The 21162-nt window shown below is 39.5% G+C and overlaps 1 protein-coding gene across 2 annotated transcripts; it reads left to right on the forward strand.

Moving 5' to 3' along the window:
- The first annotated feature begins 1046 nt into the window (after nt 1-1046).
- On the forward strand, nt 1047-20451 carry PDCD6 (programmed cell death 6). 2 transcript variants are annotated; one of them, XM_043975348.1, is made up of 5 exons: nt 1047-1267; nt 3249-3310; nt 14552-14596; nt 16321-16473; nt 20341-20451. In XM_043975348.1, exons 1-5 carry the CDS (start codon nt 1161-1163, stop codon nt 20388-20390), a joined length of 417 nt encoding a protein of 138 aa, XP_043831283.1. In that variant the 5' UTR covers nt 1047-1160; the 3' UTR covers nt 20391-20451. The 2 variants fall into 2 exon arrangements, with proteins under 2 accessions (XP_043831283.1, XP_043831282.1); XM_043975347.1 differs by having other exon boundaries at nt 16321-16479; nt 20341-20404.
- The last annotated feature ends 711 nt before the right edge of the window (nt 20452-21162 follow it).

Consider the following 21162-nt stretch of genomic DNA (forward strand, 5'->3'; position numbering starts at 1 on the left):
AGGTTGGGCGGGAAGGGAGAAAAGAATTTGCAAATTGCTTCCTAGAAGTCGGGTTCTAAACCTTGGTTATTTGCCCGTAGCTGTGTAACCTTGGGTAAATCACTTGACCCTCCTTACTGGCCGATAGACCAAAGGATCAAAAGAAATAGCCGAAGCGAAAACAGTGAAGGCCCTGCAGCTGTGTTGCTTAACCAGCCTGCTGGAAAGTGGCTACACCACCCACGGGCAGGGTTGGAGCCAATGGAAGGGCCTCTCTGCTCTCAGTGAACACTTGGTTCTTGCCCTTCCTCAACCTTAAACTCCCTTTTCTGGAAGTCTGGGAGGTGGAGAGATTTCTAAAAATGGGGGCTTTGTTTAGCCTGCGGGCAGGTGAAGAAGGTCAGGGCTGCCAGAGGCCGGGGGCTCACCTAAACCACCCTGCATTGTATAACAGGTAGAGAAACTGAGGCCCAGGGAGGGGGAAGGCCACCCTGCCCAATGGATAGAGCACTGACCCAGAAGAGAGGACCCGAGTTCAAATTTGCCTTAAAGATCTAAGGCCATCTCCAGTCCTCCCGATACATATCTTGCCACTGGACCCAAATGGCTCTAGAGGAGGGAGTGAGGTTGGCGACTTTGCACAGCCTTCCCTCACTTAAATCCAATTCACAGTAAGTCATGACGTCAAGGTCCTCTTGAGAACAAAGGTCAAACAACAACAAACAAGGAAACAGGCCCGGGAAGGGCAAGACCAACGAAGAACCAGAACTCGATCCTGGGGCATCTGGCTCCAGATTCGGATGCCCAGGACTCGGAACGAGCGGTTTTCCATAGTGCAAGCCGCGCCCACCTGGGGCCTGGGAGCCCGAGGCCGCTTCCATCCCTGCCCCAAAGCGACTCCCTGGGCGTGGAGCCGTCTGAAAGCCTCCTTCCCCCGAGGCTCCGCAGCTTCCCCAGTTTAGCGCCCTTCCGTTGCCAGGCAACACGACATTCGCACGAGGACTGGCGTCCTTGGGTCACGTGACTACCCTTCCCGGAGGTGTTTATTTGCCCGGAAGTGACCTTCCTTTCTTCCGCTCCTCCTTCACCCTTGCGGAAAGCGGAAGTTGAGGAACCCCTCTGAGACATTCTCTCCGGTCCGCGCTCCGCCGCTTGTCGTCCTTCTCTTCTTCGACCAGTCCATGGCCACGTACCCCTACCGGACGGGCCCCGGGGGCGGCTCTGGCCCCGGGCCTGCCGCTGCCGCGTCCCTCCCAGACCAGAGTTTCCTGTGGAACGTCTTTCAGCGGTGAGGATGTGCTGGCCCTAGCCCCGGGTTCTCCTTGTCCCTCACGAGCTCCCGGGAGGGTCCGCCCCCTGCCCCCACACCCCACCCCTGGCTGAATGGAGAGGGGCGGGCATGCCTCGGGGTCCAGCCGGGCGTGTGCCCCGGCCGCTCTTCTCTGGTATCATTCCCTACCACCCGCCTCCGGCACAGGATCCCAGGGGGTGACCCATGACTCTGTCTCCTTATAAATATGCAGTGTATGGGATCTAGTGTTACAGATGAGGAAACTGAGACCCAGAGAGGCGGGCCTAGAATGGCCGGGCTGCAATTCAAGCACCCAGCCGCGGGCTCCCCGCACCGGGCGAGGCTGCTCCTCTCGGCCTGTAGGGCTGCGTGGGCTGGGGCCGGTGCCCCCTTCCCCTCCCCCTCCGCGTGTGCCTCGGACCTTCCCCAGTCCCTCTACACCTCTCCCCTCCCCCGATTCTCCGGAGCCTGTTCAGTGCCCACAGGCCACAGCGTCATAGATTAATAGGTGGAAGTGAACTTTGAGGCCGCCTCTTCCAACCCCCTCATTTTACTGGAGAGGAAGCCGAGGCCCAGAGGAGTTACAGTGACTTGCCCAAAGTCACTAAAGTAAAAGGATGCACATTTTCATTCAGATCCCCTGAACTCTTAAAGTTCAGCACCCTTACCTCCAACTCAAGTATCGATTGAGGGCCCAGAGACCTGTGATCTCAATCACAAGCCTTCAGTTACGGAGGTATTTCCAAAGCATCGAATGATAGGTTGTAGAGCAGGAATTTTAGAGGTGATCTAATCTAACGCACTTTTGATTGGCTAGGTGAGGAATCCATGTGTGTAATGGCTTGCTGGTGAGAAAAGGTGGTAAATGGCCGTCAGGATTTACTCAGATCCTCTCACTTAGATTTTTCCACTGCACCAGACTCTTCTCAGTTGTGTGGAGCTTGACTGAGAGCCAATACAGAACCTAGAGAATGCTAAATTTAGAAGAGGAAAGTCTTGGTTTTCCACAGTGATTAGAACTGTATGCCTAAAATCCTGGAAAGAAATAGAAAAACAGGCTAGGTGGTTGACTTTCATCATTTTCTATTTTCTTGGTGTAGGGATTGCTTCTCTTGTCTTCAGGGGGAATCTTCAGGGATTGGTTGTCACTGAATGACTCTATAACTGAAAGTGAAGATTTTTTTAATTAATAAGGGTTTGGAAAAGGAGATTGTGGTAGGTGTGCAGTGGTCTACAAAGAAGCAAATAGAAATCCAGGAGTCTGAAAAAAAGGAACAAAGAAGGCAATCCACTGATAAGCATGGACAGAATGAAGGGTGCAAGCCAGAGGTGAGGAAAAGTTATAATCAGTGAGACCTAGAATTATGATTTAGAAAATAGTGGCTAGAAACCAATAAAAGAACTTCAAATACACACACATACATTTTATTTAAAGACTGGGTCTCTCCATCTAGCTCAGGCTGGAGTAAAGGGAACACTACCAAGATGATCCAGCATAGGATCTTTGACCTTCTGTTCTTGCCTGAGTCTCTTAGTGACTGTGTAGGCACCTGATCTGCATAGTCCATTGCAGCTCCGAGAACTCTTGTGTTTAAGAGATCCTCCTCCAGGTAACTGGGTTTATAGGGCCTGTGTTACCACATCTGTGTCTGTGTGTCTGTAGAGAGAGACAGATATAGATATAGTTATGTATTTTTGCTTCTAGGTAGTCAAAGAGAATATAGTCATCTTTTTGAGAAATATTAGCTGAAACCAGGACAGAGTGGGGAAAATGGGAGAGGGTTGTCTGGTAAATGACTTGAAGCAGAAAAGCTAAACAAACTTTAGTGGGAGTGCGCCAGAATTTAAGACTTGAATTTATATTCTAAAGAAAAGTAAACTTATAATTTAAGAGCTTAATTGTCTTTGCAGTATAAATAAATCTTTTAAATTTTTTCACTTTTAATCATCATTGTAATGTATTTCAATTATTTCATAGGGTTGATAAAGACAGGAGTGGAGTAATATCTGACAGTGAACTTCAACAAGCATTATCTAATGGTAAGTGTGATTTCATCTTTAGTGAAATTTTGAACTGCAAGCTTAATTTCTACTCTAGTTTGTCTTTTCAAGTACAGAGGAGTTAAGAAAACCAAAGTATAGTGTTCAGATAATCATGGGATTGAATGTAATTGGTATGTGGTATGATAGAACCTGATTTTTGCTCTTTTTTAAAACAGTTTTCTGATTACTGTAATTGTCTCCAGTTTGTGATACTTTAGTTGTGTCATTTATGTAACACATATAGGCATTGTCTTCCACAATTAAAGTGTGAGCTACTGAGAACAGGGATTGTCTTATTCTGTATTTTTCCCTATTGTTCAACATAGTGCTTGACATAGTAAGCATACTTAATAAATGCAATTGTAGTCTGTTCTTAGTTAAGTACCAGATGTACACAAATTGGAAAGTATTTGGAAAAATTGTTAGTATATTTGAATATTAAGGGAAAAGTAAGGTGTTTGCATCAAATCTTAGAGAGAGCCAAGAAGATCATTTAGGTACTTATGTTTAGGGACTTTTAGAGATCCTGATCAGGTCACAGAAGGAACCAATGGGATTCTCAAGTAACATTGATGGAGCAAGTTGTTGAAGGTTTTGGAGGGTGTCCATGTGGCACCTGTAAGGGAACTTGGTTGCTATAGAAACTGCTGAAGCTCCAGGGTTAAGTTGCTACAGAAATGATTGGGGATATCGGGTGACATTGATATAGCACTTTAATATAGAGTGGGCTCCTAATCAGTCATTTTGAGGATTATTATTAATCTAAGATAAGATAAATGAAACTACTGTTGGGGTTTCTGTATTTAATTCATTCTTATAGGTCCAGTTTTGTCTGTATTTTCATTGTAAGATTCCAGCTTCTTATTCTGACCTTCAAGAACAGTGGTTGTTAATCAGGTAGCAGTTAGACTCCTAAGTAGTAAGTCTAGTTGGAGAAATTTTATTTCACTAAGGAACCAATCTCTTATGCATGCATTTCAACCTATTTACTCTTACTACAGAAGCCTTTGAATTGAAGATGGGCCATTTAGGCTTTGATTCAGTTTGAAGTTTAGAAAAGAATTGAAATACCTTTCTTCCTTTGATAAGTGACTGGCAACTTTCGTTAACATAGTAGATTTCCACCTTACAGTGGTGGTCCTTATAACATTTTTATTTGTATTAAAGGTAGGAAAGTACCAGATGTTTGTTTTTTTTTTTTAGTTTTAAAAATTATTTTTGTTTTTACCTTACTTTTCACTTTTATTTCCAAATATATTCTTTCTACCTCGTCTATCCAGAAAACTATTTCTTGTTCCAAAAATACAGAAAAGAAAGTAGGAGGAAAACGGTTCACAGAAAATTAACCAAATTATCATAGTCCTCTACCTCTTCAAAGAAGGAAGGAAAGTAAATTTCTTTAGGGCCAATTATGTATAGTTATATGTATTTACATAATACTATTTCATTCTTTTGTTTTTTCTTTCCATATATTTTGTGTTTTCGCAGTTATATATACTTTGTATCAGCACATATAAGTCTTCCCATGCTTTTCATTCTTCATATTGATTTGTTTTGTTTTCGGGGCAATGGAGGGTAAGTGACTTGCCCAGGGTCACACAGCTAGTAAGTGTCAAGTGTCTGAGGTCAAATGTGAACTCAGGTACTCCTGAATCCAGGGCCAGTGCTTTATCCACTGCACCACCTAGCTGCCTCTTTATATTTATTGTTAATCACAGTGTAATAATATTCCATTACATTCATGCACCACTGTTTTTCTATCCATTCCCCGATTAATGAGCTCCTTGATTAGCTAGGAGCTGCAGTAGATAAGAGTACTGGGAGTCAGAAGACTCGTCTTCTTCCTGAATTCAACAATAGCTGTGTGACCATGGTCAAGTCACTTAACCCTGTTTCCTTCAGTTTCCTCATCTGTAAAATAAGCTGAAGAAGAAAATGGCAAACCACTCCAGTATCTTTGCCAAGAAAACCCCAAATGGGATCATGAAGAGTTGAACAACTTCGATCACAATTCTTTGCTACTACAGAAAATGCTGTTATGAATATTTTTGTGTATATAACATCCTTTCCATCTTTCACCTCCTTGAGGGTTATGAATAGTGGGATCTTTTAGTCAGAAGGTGTGGACATTTTAGTTACTTAACATAATTCCAAATTGTTTATCAAAATGAATAGTTAAACTAATTCAAAACTCCACCTACATTTCCCATAGCCCCGATAACATGAATGAACAAATTAGGAGGAAAAGAACTTATTTACAATTTAGCATGCTCCAGCATTGTGTTACACACTCCCTACATTCTAATAGGGAAAGTCAGGTTAGAAAGGTGAAGGAAGCGTATAGGCAGGTGTCAAGGGCATGGTCTAGCAGTGACTGGGAAGAGCCAGGAAGACCTGGTTCCAGGAAACATAAGACAGAAGCTCATCAGAGTACAGGGTCCCAGGGGCAGTCTCCATGGTTCTGGTGGGAGGAGGGGGTTAAAGAAGATGGCCTGAATAGAGATTTAAGCAGGACAACATGACCCAGAAATGGCCTAAAAGAGACTTGGAGGTGTGGTTGTCATTTTTGCCAATTTGCTGGGTACACGGTGGCTGTATGGAACAATCTTTCGTGTGGCTGTTATTTTGCAGTTTTTCTTTTGGAAATTGTTCATTTCCTTTGACCATTGTATCCTTTGAGGAATGGTAATTGATCTTCCATTTTCATCTCAGTTCTTAGAAAATCAACTTGTTTATAAATTGTGCCTGCAAAAGGTTTTTTTCCTTCCCCAGGACATTTTCAAGTTAAAATTCTATCACTGATTCCCAGAAGGTTGCTACTTATTGATTCTTTTCTTTATTCCTTATAACCCGTTTATCATTAATTCTGGTCCATTTTGCTTAAAATATAACCGATGTCAGTTGTAATGGTAAAAGTAAGTGTAAGGGTACAAAAATATTTGACATCTCTATATTTTGGAAATGTTACCTTTATGTTCAGAGCAAAAGGCAATAATTTTTCAATATCATCTGGTGGGTGTTTGGTAAGATGGCAGGCTAGCCCTGGTTCCTGCGCACAGTAGATCTAGACACTGCAGTCAATACCTATACAAAGTTGATGTTCCTGGGGACTTCTTTACTGAGAGACTTTTTCAATATTTGTGATTATTTGGAGCTGATTAGTTGATACTCTTTCATTAGGTCTCAGTTGATTTATATTTTCACAAGAATTGGTTGGTATAAGGAAGAGTGTGAAACTGATTGACTGGCAGAGCTTAAAAATCACATAAAGTCAGGCATTTTGAATCAACTGGTCCACTAGCCTGAGAGCCAGATTTGGTTCTGCTCTCATACTTCTTCCCACATCACATTCTCTTCCTTACTATCTTTATATTGTGATTGCAGTTCTTGTTATATTTGCCTGATGACCTGGTACTGAGCCCCCATCATACCAAAACCTAGATTATTAATACGTTTCAATACAATTGACTTAGGTTGATTCCTTTTTGATTCAGTGAAACCAGTAATTTTAAAAGGAGCATAAGCCAGTTATGCTTTCCCACTGTTATTTAATGTGTGGGACTGTGTGTACTTCCTTGTTAAATCTGGTTACAGCCATCCTGAATAATTTATGTGGACTCATACTAATATACACTGGGCCCTTTTATAAGACTTGTTTCCATAGAAAAGTTTACTAAAAATGACTGTGAGGGAAGATGAGGTCAGTCAGTATACAGAAAGACAAAAGAAGACTGTTCACTTGCTTTCTGTTAAAAAAAGATTTATTGCATACTATTCCAAGAGTTATAGGGAATTTTATTTAACCCTATTCAATTTACTAACTTTTCTTTGTATTTAACATTATTTCTAAAGATAATGAGGAAAAATTATTCTTTTACACTGATTTTTTTTCTGATCATCTTATTGCTTTCCATAATAGTAAATAAAGCATGTAATTTTAGAGGACATTTTGGTGATTTGCTGTACTTGTGGATGTGCACATTGTGTTTTATATTAAGAGATGGTTTCTCCCCTTCAGGGGGTCCCATCGTAAAAAGAAATGAATGAAACCTGGAGCATGTGTAGAGCCTATTTCTCTCAATATATTCTTATAAGGGGTAGCTAGGTGGCACAGTGGATAAAGCAGTGGCCCTGGATTCAGGAGTACCTGAGTTCAAATCTGGTCTCAGACACTTGACACCTTACTAGCTGTGTGACCCTGGGCAAGTCACTTAACCCCCATTGCCCCGCAAAAAAGCAAAACAAAACAAAAAATATATTCTTATACTCTTGCATTCATTCCATCAAGCACACATTGTTACACTATTTGTCTCTTTTCTACATGATTACTTGTGGTCCCCGTACTTTGAAGTAGTGTGGGGCCTACTTCTCAAGGCTAAATTGGAATAGAGGGAGATTTAGAGTTAAGTTACCTATTAACGAACTCTCCTCTGGTATGTTTGAAGTCACAATGCCAGCTTCCCCTTAATAAGAGAGGCAAAGAAAAGACTGGGATTTAGCTTAACTTAATTGCTAAAGGAATTAGGCCTCATTGTAGTCTGACTGTGGTGCTCTGTTGGGGAATTGTTCTCAGAGGCTCTGCCAGAAAATCATAAGCCCTGACAAGATGTATGAGGTTGGAACAGCGTCCAATGTGGATCTGGTAGTATTTGTTTTCAAGGACCAGCCTAGCTATGTTCAGAGAGGATTATCACTAGGAGTTTGGGCACTGAATGATAGAATTTTTTAGCCGTAATAATTTCTGAAAGTCGTGTACTAAAGATGCAGAGATGTTAAGGTCTATTTTGAAGGAAGTACCCATGTAGACAAAAAACATTCATGATTTACAAAACCTTCCTCTTTAATCAATCTGTCTTCCCTCCCACAAAATGGGAGATTAAGTCTGGAATCCCATCATATAAGGAGAAAGTGCAACAAAGTCTGTATCAATTTAGAGGGATAGGGAGCTCTATGAGCTGAGCAATGTCTATGAGGATTGCTTGGGGGAATAAACATTAACATGCCAAATTCCTGATTTTCAATTAGTTTCCTTTTCTGGAAAGGAAAACATTCAAACTTGGAGACTGTAACTATATAGGCAGTGAAATGTGGGGAAATTGTCATTTTGTGCTGTAGTTGAGAGGCACATCATGACTAGGCAGGTTCCTTTTTGGTTTTTGGTTTTTTTGTGAGGCAGTTGGGGTTAAGTGACTTGCCCAGGGTCACACACTAGTAAGTGTCAAGTGTCTGAGGCCGGATTTGAACTCAGGACCTCCTGAATCCAGGGCTGGTGCTTTATCCACTGTGCCACCTAGCCACCCCTTATAAGAATATATTGAGAGAAATAGCTGCCCCCCCCCCCTTTTTTTAATAGACTATCTACCACAGGACCAGATGGCATTATACAGAAGGTGTCTTGTCTCATTCATTCCTGGTTCTTAAAGGCATACTTTCTAAATTCATTCATGTATCAACTTAGATGCAGTTTAGATCAGTAGAGGTGGATAAAAATGAATAGTCCCATTGAATACCATTAGTAACTTTGAAAAGGATCACCAGTAGTCTTTTGCTTATGCCTGCATGCTAGTTGAGTATTTCTTTCAAATCCATTTATTACACGATTATAAAATCTTCAACAATAAACATAGAAAACATGAAAGTCACCTCTGATAAGGAAAATATTGAACACTTGCCAATCTCCAGGGTTTTTCTCCTTTGAAAATGAAGTATAAAGTAAGGACTTATTATAGGTAGGAATTAAAGTAGTGTGAGGGGAAAATCCATCCTCTTCTCAATAATTGTCAGGGACTCAGCATCGAAGTGACAAAGGCTCTTTATTTCATTCTCATGAAAAGGAGGCACCCTAGTGTGCAGCTAGTGAGTGCCCTGAAAGGGGCTTGCAGGCCCTGTTTTATACCCTAGTCCCTAAGTCGAATGGACCCTCCCCTTTTTCATCACTGGTGATGAATCTACAATCTACAAGCAAAAACTAGCTAATCAGAACGCAGTATTCCCACCCCTCTTCCTTGTATGGGCATAACTCTGGAGTGGACCTTATACTTCCTTATATGGACACAACTCTGGAGCGGACCTTATTGAGACCAGGGCTCCTTGAACCATGTGACCTTGCTAACCTGAGGGGGAGGAGGGGATCTGAGACCTTTGTCCTACAAACAGGTCTGGGGGAGTATGACTGACTGTTATATCCACATTGAGAGGAGACAACTACCCATTCCTCACAAGTAGTTTTTAAAAATAAATTCTAATTTTAAAAAATAGGTAAACATTGACTAGCTGAATTTTTTCTTTTTCTTTTTTTCTCAATTAAATGTAAAGATAACTTTTAAATATTCTTTTTTAAAAATTTTGAATTTCAAATTTTCTCCCTCCTTCCACTCTCACCTCTGTGAGATGGGCGGTAAGCAATTTTATATAGGTTATACACGTGTAGTCATGCGAAAGATATTTCCTTATTAGTCATGTTGTAAAAGAACAAACCAAAAAAGGAAAGGAGAAGAAAGTGAAAAAATAGTATACTTTGCTCTGCATTCAGGCTCCATAGGTGACATTTTTCAAAGAAGGACTGCATGGACTTGTAAGTCATTGTCATTTCTATAGGGGGGTAGGGGATGTTCTCAGCCCAACATTTTTAGAAAAAGATCTGATTTATATTCAAGAGATAGTATTTCTTGGGGGTGGCTAGGTGGTGCCGTGGATAAAGCACCAGCCCTGGAGTCAGGAGTACCTGAGTTCAAATCCGGCCTCAGACACTTGACACTTACTAGCTGTGTGACCTTGGGAAAGTCACTTAACCCCCATTGCCCCACCAAAAAAAAAAAGAGAGAGAGATAGTATTTCTTTTACTCTCGTTTTGTGAGATGACACTGAGACTTAAGAATAGTCTGAAGGAGTTGATTTAGATATATTTTATGTAGCCACTAGTTGTGCTCCCAAAGTTTATTTGTGAATTAGTTGTTTTGCCTAGTAACAAGGTTACAAATGGTGTTTAAAGTTTTCAATGAAAAATGATAGAAAATAATAGTGTTGGAAACGTATGGTTTTTCTAACCATGTTATGAGTAGCTAAAATTGTTGAGATGTGGAAGAAGAGGATTTTTATGATGAATTTAGATGAAATCAACACACTTGATGACTTCAGTGCAAAAGTGGCATAGAATAAGATGTTGAGAAATATGGAAAATATGGCTTGTGATTAAAAAATTTTAAAAAGCTAATTGCTTATGGACTACACAGACACCTGACACCTACATAACAGGAATACTTTTATCAAGAAGAAAGTGGGAAGCACAGGCTATGGCAAGCATGAATAAATGTCAGGAAAAAAATGAAAACAGTCACATCTGTATCAGCAAAAAACAGCTGTTGTGAGTATGGCAGTTTTCAGTTGACTGTATCATCAGACCATCAGCTGGTTCAAGCACAGTTCAAAATATTTGCTAAATTAGAAAAAAAACAATAAATATAAGAGCAGTTTTTAAAGAGTTCTGCTGCCTTCCTGGTTGTATTCAAGATGTTCAAGAGAACTTCTCAAGGCTTGTCAAAACAGGTCACTACTGCTACCCTTTTATTGGAAATGATATTAAAGAAGACACATTATCATCTGCTTTACCAGTATACCCTAAGAACCGGAGATCCTTTCCACTGACTTGTAGCTGAAATCTTCTCTGTATGTAATCTCCTTCATTAGAAAGTGAGCTCCTTGAGACAAGAGACTGTCTTTATCTGTAGGCAGAGTGCTTAGTGCATAGAAACTACTTTTAAAATATTTTCTTCATTCATTCATTCATTCATACAGACTTATGGTGAGTTGTGTAGGAACAAATGATGCCGTCATAAAGGATGTCAATAGCATCGCTAAACATTAGAAACTAGACTCGCCATACAGGAGGTGTTTTCACCTCTGCTCCGATTAAGAAGAGGGCTCCGAAGGGAGAAGATAATGTGGGAAGTGACCAGTTGCATGAGAAGATTGTATCTGAGGATGAGCTTTGTATGTCTAAACTATGACTTAAAACATGGGAATGATGTATTCTTTGTCAGAGATAGAGGGTACCTAGTAAAGACTGGGAAGGATGGATTTGCCCGGAGTCTTTCAAATGTAAGTCAAAAGGCTTTTAAACTGAAAAGTAAACAGGAAGGGAAATAGAAAATTGCCACCAAGGTACCATAGAGAATAGCTACCATATACTTTGAATAGTAGTGCAGATTACCAGAAGTTAACAAAAATCAAAACAGAAGAAATGAGTCTCTAATGAAAACCTATGACTTAAGATATCAATATACAAATGCAAGAAATATGGTCAAGCTAGAGGAACCAAACATCCCAACTCAGGCAAATATGATGTCATAGGTATCCCTTGGAATCGATGGATTGAAATCTCTGCCTGGAACTTGGCTCTGGAAATATATATACACCTATATTCAAAAGAAAAAAGGACAGGTAAAAGGGAACAGAGTAACATTGTAGATTAGGAAGATATATGCAGGTAAAGGAATTCAAAAGGCACACTGTAGGGGGAGCAAGATAGAAAAAGCATTTAGGTGCTCAGTGGAGGCAGAAACAGTATTGTCATTGAGGCATACTACAAACCAACCAGACAGAAAGAAGAAATAGATGAGTTTGAAAATCAGATTACGAGCTTACAGTGAATCGTGCTATGTGTTAACAATGGAGGATTTCCCTTTTTCTAGACATCTTTTAGAGCTGCCCAAAGCAGAGCTGCTAATAATAAATTTCCCTTAATAATAACCTTCAAAAGGTAGAGGAATCAGCTAGGGGAAAATATGTTCTGGACCTGGGATGAAAACATAATTTGACATGAGACCAAATTTCAAGACATTCAGAGTGGGTTTAGGTAAGATTTCATAGACTAAAATTATTTGGGGGAATTCAGCATAAAGGGATTTAAAGCATTCAGTAATAAAGCTCTGAAGACAAATAGTTCCAAGGAGGAAGAAAGGGGGGAGTTATCTAAAACTCAACAACCAACTTGAATTTCATTTTAAAATGCTTATTTATTCATTCTTTCAACAAATATTTATTAAGAAATTGGCCATAGAATCATAGCTCATAGCTGGAAAAGATCTTGTAGGCCATCCAATCCAGACCCATCATTTTTGAGATGAGGAAATTGATGCCTAGACCCAACTTGAACCATGCCCTCCTAGGTGCCCAGAACCATTCCTACCACAGCAGTGCCAGCAGAAATGTCCCCCATGCCTTTCACCCTGCCAGCCACAGCACCATTCAAGAGGAAGTATCAGTGCTAGATGCTAGCGGAACATGAAACTAGGAGCTTGAACATCCCTGTGGAGGCGTGGGTTTCCCCACCTCTCTTTGCTCCTCCATACCTCTCTACCCTTCATCTGCCTGAACGAGTGAAGTCCCTGAGAGAAACACCTTTGTTCTTGGTGCTGCAGTCCTTTCAGAAGCAAGATCTCCAACTAACCTCTCATCTCCCACCTACATTTCCACACCTCCTAGATGAAAGACAGCAAAGAAAGCATTGACCTATTCCATGCCAGACTTCCTGGAACCTCAGTGGAAGAATAACCCTGAGAAACCAGACTCCCTGGTTCCCTGCTCACTGTTAGCTCTCCTTTGCACTGTAATCCAGAATGGTGATTTCCACCCCCTCAAATGAAGATTCTGTAAGGGGGGAGGGGTGTAGAAGGAGAAGTATGTAACAGAGGATGAAGATAAAATCATGTCTTGCTCCAAGTATCAAAGAAGGAATAAGACTGTTGCTTGGGGTTGATAGGACAGTGATAAAGGATAGAGAAAAGGCTTAAATGTTCAACTTTTAACTTTGCTTCATTTTTTTCTGCCAAAGAGATCTTAGGACTGGAAAGGGGAAAACAGTAACTCCTGATAGAGAGTTGACATCTAAGAGAAGTAGAGCCTTTGAAAGATTGTGAACCATGGAAGAGGGACCACCAGATTAGAGAACAGGTGTCCTGATTTTTAAACTACAGAATTTGATTTCATTTCCATTTGATGGATGTGTGATGTGAAACATCAGCGTTGCTTTAATTTGCATTGTTCTAATTATTAGTGATTTGGAGCATTTTTTTTTTTTTACACATTTGCAGATCGTTTTAATGTCTTCTTTTGAAAATTGCCTGTTCGTACAAATCCTGTGGCCCTTTATCAATTGGGGAATGGTTTTTATTCTTCACTTTATTATCTATCTTGGAAATGAGACCTTTATTAGAGAAAAATGTTTTCTCTAATTTTTTTCTCACCATTTAACGTTAACGTGATCATTTTAGCTGTCTTTGTGTAAAAACTTTTTCAATCTTATGTCATTGTAACTGTTCATTTTACCTTCTGAGGTGATCTCATCTCTTGTTTGGTCATGATCTTTGAACCTTGTTCATCGATATGAAAGGTAGTTTTTTCCTTGTTCCTCTAATGAGTCAGTCAGCTCAGACAATATATTTGAGTCAAGACAAAAGGAATGAATTTTTTAAAACCTGGAAAGAATTATGAATTGAATTAGAGTAAAGTGAGCATATTATTTTGGTATATGATTTGAGATATCGATTGATACCTAATTTCTGCCAATTGTTTTTCATTGGTTTTTGTCATTTGGTGAGTTCTTATTCCTGTAGCTGTAGCCTTGGGTTACCAAACACTGGACACTTATTAGCTGTGTGACCCTGGGAAAGTCACTAAACCTTCATTGCTCCTCAAAAAAAGAAAAAGAAATTTCCTTGAATTGTGTGTGTGTGTGTGTGTGTGTGTGTGTGTGTGTGTGTGTTTCCCCCCTCCCCCCAATAGAATGTAAGCTCCTTAAGGACAGATTTTTTTTCTTTATGTTCCAAGGGCTAGGCACATAGTAGGCTCTTAATAAATGGTCACCCAGGTATTGTTGGATCAGAGGGTATGCACGCTTCTATAGCCCTTTGGCCATAGTTCCAAAATGAGGGCTCAGTTTTAAAGTTGTTGTTAAGGGGTAAGGACCTTTTGTTAGTAAATGTTTTACAGGCCTGTAAATTTGTTGAAAACTGGAAATTGGGAGATAATGATCAGGGACATAATTCACTCAAAAATAGTCTTAGTGGTAAATAATTAAGATATATTGTAAAGAAGATTGCATATTTCAAACTTGGTAACTCATCATTTTAGCTCAGAAGTTAATGGTCAGTGTCTCAAATATTGTGAATTGTAGGTTTGAGTTGGCCAGTACTCCACCTGCAAATCATTATGTTTAATCCAAGATGTTTTTGGTTTTAGGCACATGGACTCCATTTAATCCTGTGACTGTCAGATCAATCATATGTAAGTAAAATTTGTGCCTCATGTGACAGTTCATTTGTATACCACTTCATCTATCTGCCCTGTGCCTGAGGCATCTTAGCATGTCTAAAACTGAACTCATCTTTTCTCCTTATATATCCATTTTTCCTGATGTCACTATTTCTACTGACTGTAAGGGGAGATAGCCGTGACTCCTCCCTCCATATCCAGTCAGTTGCTTCCATTATCCCTCATATCCCCACCCTTATCCAGGCTGTCACCCATCCAGGAGTGCTAACCTTCACAATCCCCTAAACACGTCCTGCAGTTTAGAATCTCCAGCTTGTGCCCCTCTTCAGGAGACCTTTCTTGATGCCCCTAGCTGTTAGATCTTCCCCCCCTCGAAAGTCCTGTTTTATTTATTTGTATATGTCCAGTATCTATATTTTGTGAATATAATATATCTCCCCCAAGTAGAATGTAAGATCCTTGAGGGCAGGAACTGTTTAACAGTGCTGATTGATTGATTATTCTGTGCCTATTTGCAATCATAGCTTTTGATTTTTATGTTTTTTTGGAGCTAGAGGGTACTCTGGCTTGAGAAATAAATTCACACATCTCCACCCTATCTCCCTCTTCCTTCCTCCCCCCTCCTCTCCCACCCTAACCCCATCTTACAAATGAGAAAACAGTCCTGGAGAAAGCAAATAACTCAACAGAGTTACCCCTAGTTACTGGGAGTTGGTTACAAAGCCTGGACCCAGAATCCAGGAGTTCTGACTCACTGCTTGATGTTTTTTCCATTGTATCATGAGACACAAATACATATGTGTTTGTGTAATAGTGACATGAGCAAAATTAGAATACTTACTGGACTCTGACTCAGAAAATTTGTGTTCAGGCCCTAGCTTTACCACATAGTAGATGGATGATAAATCACAGAGCCTCCGTTTTCTCATCTGTAAAGTGGGGACAGAATTTGTTCTCTCTCAGCCTCCCAGGAATATTGGGATTCCCCAAAGAGAGAATATGAATAGAAGTGCTATATATAAAGACACTGGCTAGGATGGCAGTTATCCATGTGGTCCATACTATTTTATAATGCTCTTCATACACGGCTATGGAGACTGTTGATATAGGATATCTGCAGAAGCTACTGTAGGAACAGTATCGTTCTCTAAGGAGAACTATATCCTGCATCTGAGTTTGGTGGTATTAACCCCCTTCTTGAAGGACGTGAATGTTCAGTCAGTAAGTATTTATTAAGCACCTGTTATGTGCTAGGCACTGTGCTAAGCAGTGAGAATGCAAAGAAAGGCGTAAAAGACAGCCTCTGCCCTTAAAGAGCTCCTCCAACGAGTTGTGGAAGTTGGGTGTGTATCCTGAGCCATGTATGCACTCATTTGTTCTTATGATTAACCATACATATTTAGAACTGATGGAAGTTTGGGCCTGTAGCCAAGGAACACCATTTTTTATCTGTGCAGAGTTAACCAACATATCCAGGAACGGAGCACATAACCTCAACTTCTTAAGTACCGTGTTCTTCTGCTAGCAGAACAAAGACAGGATCACCTTAACACATCTCTCTCCCTCCCTGAAAGATTGGTCTTAGAAGGCTTAAATTGTTGGTAATCGTGAACTTCTCTTATAGACTGACCTTAACACAACCTAGCTGAATCTCTTCCAGTATGAACATGTTATGGTATGCTGTTTATTAACATGTTGTTGTGTTATGTTTTTGTTTTGTTTCCCTTTTGATTTAGCGATGTTTGACAGAGAGAACAAAGCAGGAGTGAACTTTGGTGAATTCACTGGAGTTTGGAAGTATATCACAGATTGGCAGAATGTCTTCCGGACATATGATAGAGACAACTCTGGAATGATCGACAAAAATGAACTAAAGCTAGCATTATCAGGTTTTGGTAATTCATTTACTCTTATTGTGTAGCATATTTCATTTTGGAGTCTAGATAGCATTTAAAAAAATTTTTTTGTTAACTTTTGGACTTTAGTTTCATTCATTTAAAATGTTTGTTTATTTACATTCCAGACATTATCTTGAGATGAGACAAAAATTATTTTGTTGCAGTTTTGTCCAAAATGAGATAAGGGCTATGCAAGGTTTTTGCTTGTTGTGAAGTTGAGTGATTGATTAAATGAAATTGAGAATGGAGGCTTTGTGAACAATTTGAAATGAAGAAATGAGAAGAAAACCTTAGGTAACCAATCTGAGGTGAATTTGTAATCTGGTTTTGTGATGCCATTTAAAATAGTATACTAGAAAAGTACCTAGGTCTTTTCTGATTTGTCAGGGCTTACTTTTTAGTGAATAAGATTATTTTCTAAAATATTAAAAATAAGTAAGGAACTTTGTGTTCTTTCCCATTCTCAAAAATAGCACATACATACATACATACATACATACATACATACATACATGTGTGTTTGTGTATATATGTATGGCAACACTGAGTGTCTTAAAAGAATTTTGGTTTTGAATTGCTCTGAGAAAAATACTTTTATAGTGCCTTTCCTAAGTGACTCAAAGTTTTAAGCTTTCAGCAATTCTCATACATCTGTGAGCTAGGGAAGAGATGGAGTTTTTTAGATAAAGAAACTGAGGTGTTAGGACATGACCAAAGTTTTTTAGTGCTGATGCCAGCAAGAGAGCATATCTCAGTTTGTTTTTAGTGAGTGTAAAAAATTTACAAGGATATGATTTGTAATCTAATGCTCAATTCATCTTGCTCTATGTTAGGAAAACTTTTATAGTTTAAAAATTCATAAATGTCTAGAAAAATAGTAAAGATGAGTTCAAGTAAAATTAAATATTCTAGCTTCTGGGTATTAAGTAGAGGAATACAGCCTTAATACTGTTTATTAGTTTATACAAAACTGAAATATTATATTGTAGATGCTATACACTAGATGATGCTAGGTTCTGGTGGCTTTCTCCTATTTCCTCTATATTCACTCAAGTTTCTCGTTTCCTCTTCTTTGTTCCTTCTTATATGTACATTGAAACAAAGTGCTTAATGAGAGAGAGAGGTGGGGGTGAGAAGGCTAAGTCCTTTGTCCTAAACTAGCCAGGTACATACATATCTTATTTGGGGGGAGGGGCACTTTTTTTCCCCAGGGCAATGAGGGTTAAGTGACTTGCCCAGGGTCACACAGTTAGTAAGTGTCAAGTGTCTGAGGCTGGATTTGAACTCAGGTCCTCCTGAATCCAGGGCTGGTGCTTTATCTACTGCGCCACCTAGCTGCCCTGAGGGGCACTTTTCATGCCATTCTGAGGACTCAGCCACAGCATCTCTACATCAGACTTGGGCCTTAACATGTAATAAACCTTATCTTATCAGGTGGGGACTAGAAGAGAGAATGCTTGGAAGTACTTGGCCAACCAGGCTGCCATGACCAACAAAACAAAAGTTAGGTTCTTTGAATGCAAGCTCTTTGAGGGCATTTCTTATCTCTCTATCCCCACATTCAGCATAACACTATAAACATAGTAAGCCATTGAAGTGTCTTTTTGAGTCAATTTGAATTAGTCTAGAGAATAGAAAGGGCTGGAGCCCTTAGCGCATCCTGCTGGTGTCTCTAGCCTGGCAAGAGCCTCAGCAAAAGCAGAGGTGACTCATTCCCATGTTGGTCAGGAAGGGCTTGGCCAGGAGAAGCAAGCAGAAGAGACTGGGTTTGTGAAGAGAAGCACTTGTAGGCCAGGTTAGAGTTCTCTTGCTCAGCAGGTTGTAAGTAGGGCCTGGTTCATGTTGTGGGAATCTTAGAGTAGTAGTTTTCATTGAGACCTGAATTCCTGTCTACTTTTTTTGCTTAAAAAACAATTCTTTTTTTAACCTTTCTTTGTTATTCTGTCCTTCCCAATTTCTATTCCTTTCCCCGCAAATACAGAATAGCTATATGGATTTGGTATCTGTAGATATTGGGATGAAGAGGGATCTTAACTCCTTCAAGTAAATGAGGGGTATATGGCTTACTACAGTCACTACTGCCTAAATAGGAATTATGTAGGAAAATAAATAAGGTGGGGCTGATCTTGATCTGTCAGATTTCTTTGTCTGAGCACTGGACAAGCATGGCAGAAATCAGTTTCATGCTCCTGCTATGTGGTTTATGTGCCATGTATTTTCTGTATTTGTGTTCTGATTTTGAAAGCATAGCATTAGCATCTTTACCTACCTCACAGAAAAATGGGCAAGCTTTAGACAGTTGTCAGTCAACTAATGTTCATTGAATTCACATTATTAACAAGGCAGTAGACGGGACTGCGTGTAGGAAATGGTAAAATGCTTGAGTTCCTGTGAAGGCATTGTATAAATATTTTCTTTGCATGTCTAATTCTTTATCAGTAAAGTGATTAAGATAATCATAGGTTAATTAACTGAAATTCACTCAGACAGAAGTTATAACTTACCCTTGCAAAGACTCCTACAAACACCTGAAAATTTGAATGCAAATATTTTGTGCATCTGGAGCTTCTGAATAAGTAAGAGTAGATGGATACATGTATATACATTGGGGAGGGGAAATAAAAGTCTTAAAAAGGGAAAAATAGGTAAGAGGGCCTTTTCTTTCTTAAAGCTCTCACAGGCCTCGATGCAAGGTATGGCTGGCAAGGTGCCCTCATCCTTTACTGTTTTAAGAGCTGATTTTCTAATATCAGAAGATACATTCAGTGTATCTTAACTGACATGTAGGCTTCAGCCATTGCTATGAGTAATAATTTCTGTAAAACTGTGATTTTACAAATCAGCAACAAATCAGGGATTCTCAACTTTTTTGTCACTGGCAGTTGTTGAAGTACATGGGGGCAGTTCTGATTAGGCTTCCTTCTATCAAAACTTCAATTAATTGTAATTTATCTTGACTTTTTTGGCAGGAGAGGTCCATTTGGCTTTAACCAGATTCATGTAAATTTTTTACTTTGTGTTTGGTGTGGGCTTCATAAACGTTCAGAGCCCATCTTTAGAATCATAATATACTAGGACAGCCACCCTTGATTTGGTAGCTGTTTAAATTATATAAGCATCTGGTCTGGAGACTAATCAGGTTTTGATTTTTTTGTCGTTGTTGTTTTGGGGTATTTTGGGGGGTTTGGAGTATATATTAAATGGAAGCTATTTTTTTATCTTTTTTTCCCCCTTATATCCTGAGGTTCACTTGCGCTCATCTTATGCTTGCTTTTTTTTTTTTAAATCTACATAGCACCATCTAGTGCCTGGGAATAAGTAATCAACATCAACACTTGAGTGACATTATTGCCATTGGCTTTCTACAGAGAATAATTCTTGTTCATTTTTATTCCTATTGAGGAAAGGTTTTTGTTTTGTTTTGTTTTTCAGTTCTTTTAAAGCACTACTATCTTTCCAGATTTGAGTTTGTGTCAAAGAATTACAGATTTTTAAAAATAGAGAAAGAGTTTCAAAACCTCAAAAGAGTTTGTAATTCCAGGTCCAAGGATGTCACAGGTTGATGATTTCATTCATTAGTTTACTTTTCTGCCCCTAGCCCTATTCTACGTCATGTGTATATACACAAAAAACAATTTTATCCTCTACCCAACTCAATAAAACTTGAGTCTTTTTTTGAAAGTGAGATTTGGGGAGTGATTTGATTGTGGGGTTTTTTTGATTTGGTTGGGATGGGTTGTTTTTTTTTTTCCTTTGGGGGATTTTTGTGTGTGTAGAAAAGTATTTTTACGAAAAGATTCATATAGCTAATTTAAACTTTTTCCTTCTACACTATTATTTTATTTTCTGTTCTTTAAGGTTATCGGTTATCTGACCAGTTTCATGAATATCCTTATCCGAAAGTTTGACAGACAAGGAAGAGGACAGATTGCTTTGATGATTTCATTCAAGGCTTGCATTGTTTTACAGGTAATTAAGGAGAAACTTTACATATGTATAATGCATAATATAATACATACTTTCATACACGACATATAAATGATTATAGTTACCTTTATAGAAATATTAACTGCATACATAGAAAAGTAAAAAAGGTGGTTAGTGAACTTTTGTGCAATTTATTTGATTGCTTAATATTGGCTGTAAAGTATTGAGAATTTTGTCACCAAGGCTGGCTTTGGGGGGATGGAGGGGCAATGAAGGTAAGTGACTTGCCAGGGGTCACACAGCTAGTAAGTATCAAGTGTCTGAGGTCAGATTTGAACTCAGGTCCTCCTGAATCCAGGGCTGGTGCTTATCCACTGGCACCTCGCTTCCCCGTTAACTTTTATGTGTCTTTGACTCCTTAGCAATCTGGTTGAAGCCTATGCACCTCTTAGAATATATTTTGGTTTTCATTCTCAAATCAAAGGAAATACTGAATTTCATTTAGAGCCTGGTGAAATAAAGATACACTTTTTTTCCCCATCCCAAGTTATCAGGTCCCTTGAAATTTATCATGGACCAAGTATTTGGAAGTCCTGGACCCCAGCTCAAAAACCCCTGCACTGAGGTGAAAAGATTAACTCCCCTCATATCTAAGGCTCTAGTCTGGGAGGTGCCCCAGAGGTTGGAACCAATTAACTTAGAACTTCCTTATATAACACACTACATGTGCACTGAATTATTCCTAAATATGAA

Source organism: Dromiciops gliroides, chromosome 1 (assembly GCF_019393635.1).
Source record: "Dromiciops gliroides isolate mDroGli1 chromosome 1, mDroGli1.pri, whole genome shotgun sequence".
In the NCBI taxonomy this organism is placed as follows: Eukaryota; Metazoa; Chordata; class Mammalia; order Microbiotheria; family Microbiotheriidae; genus Dromiciops; species Dromiciops gliroides.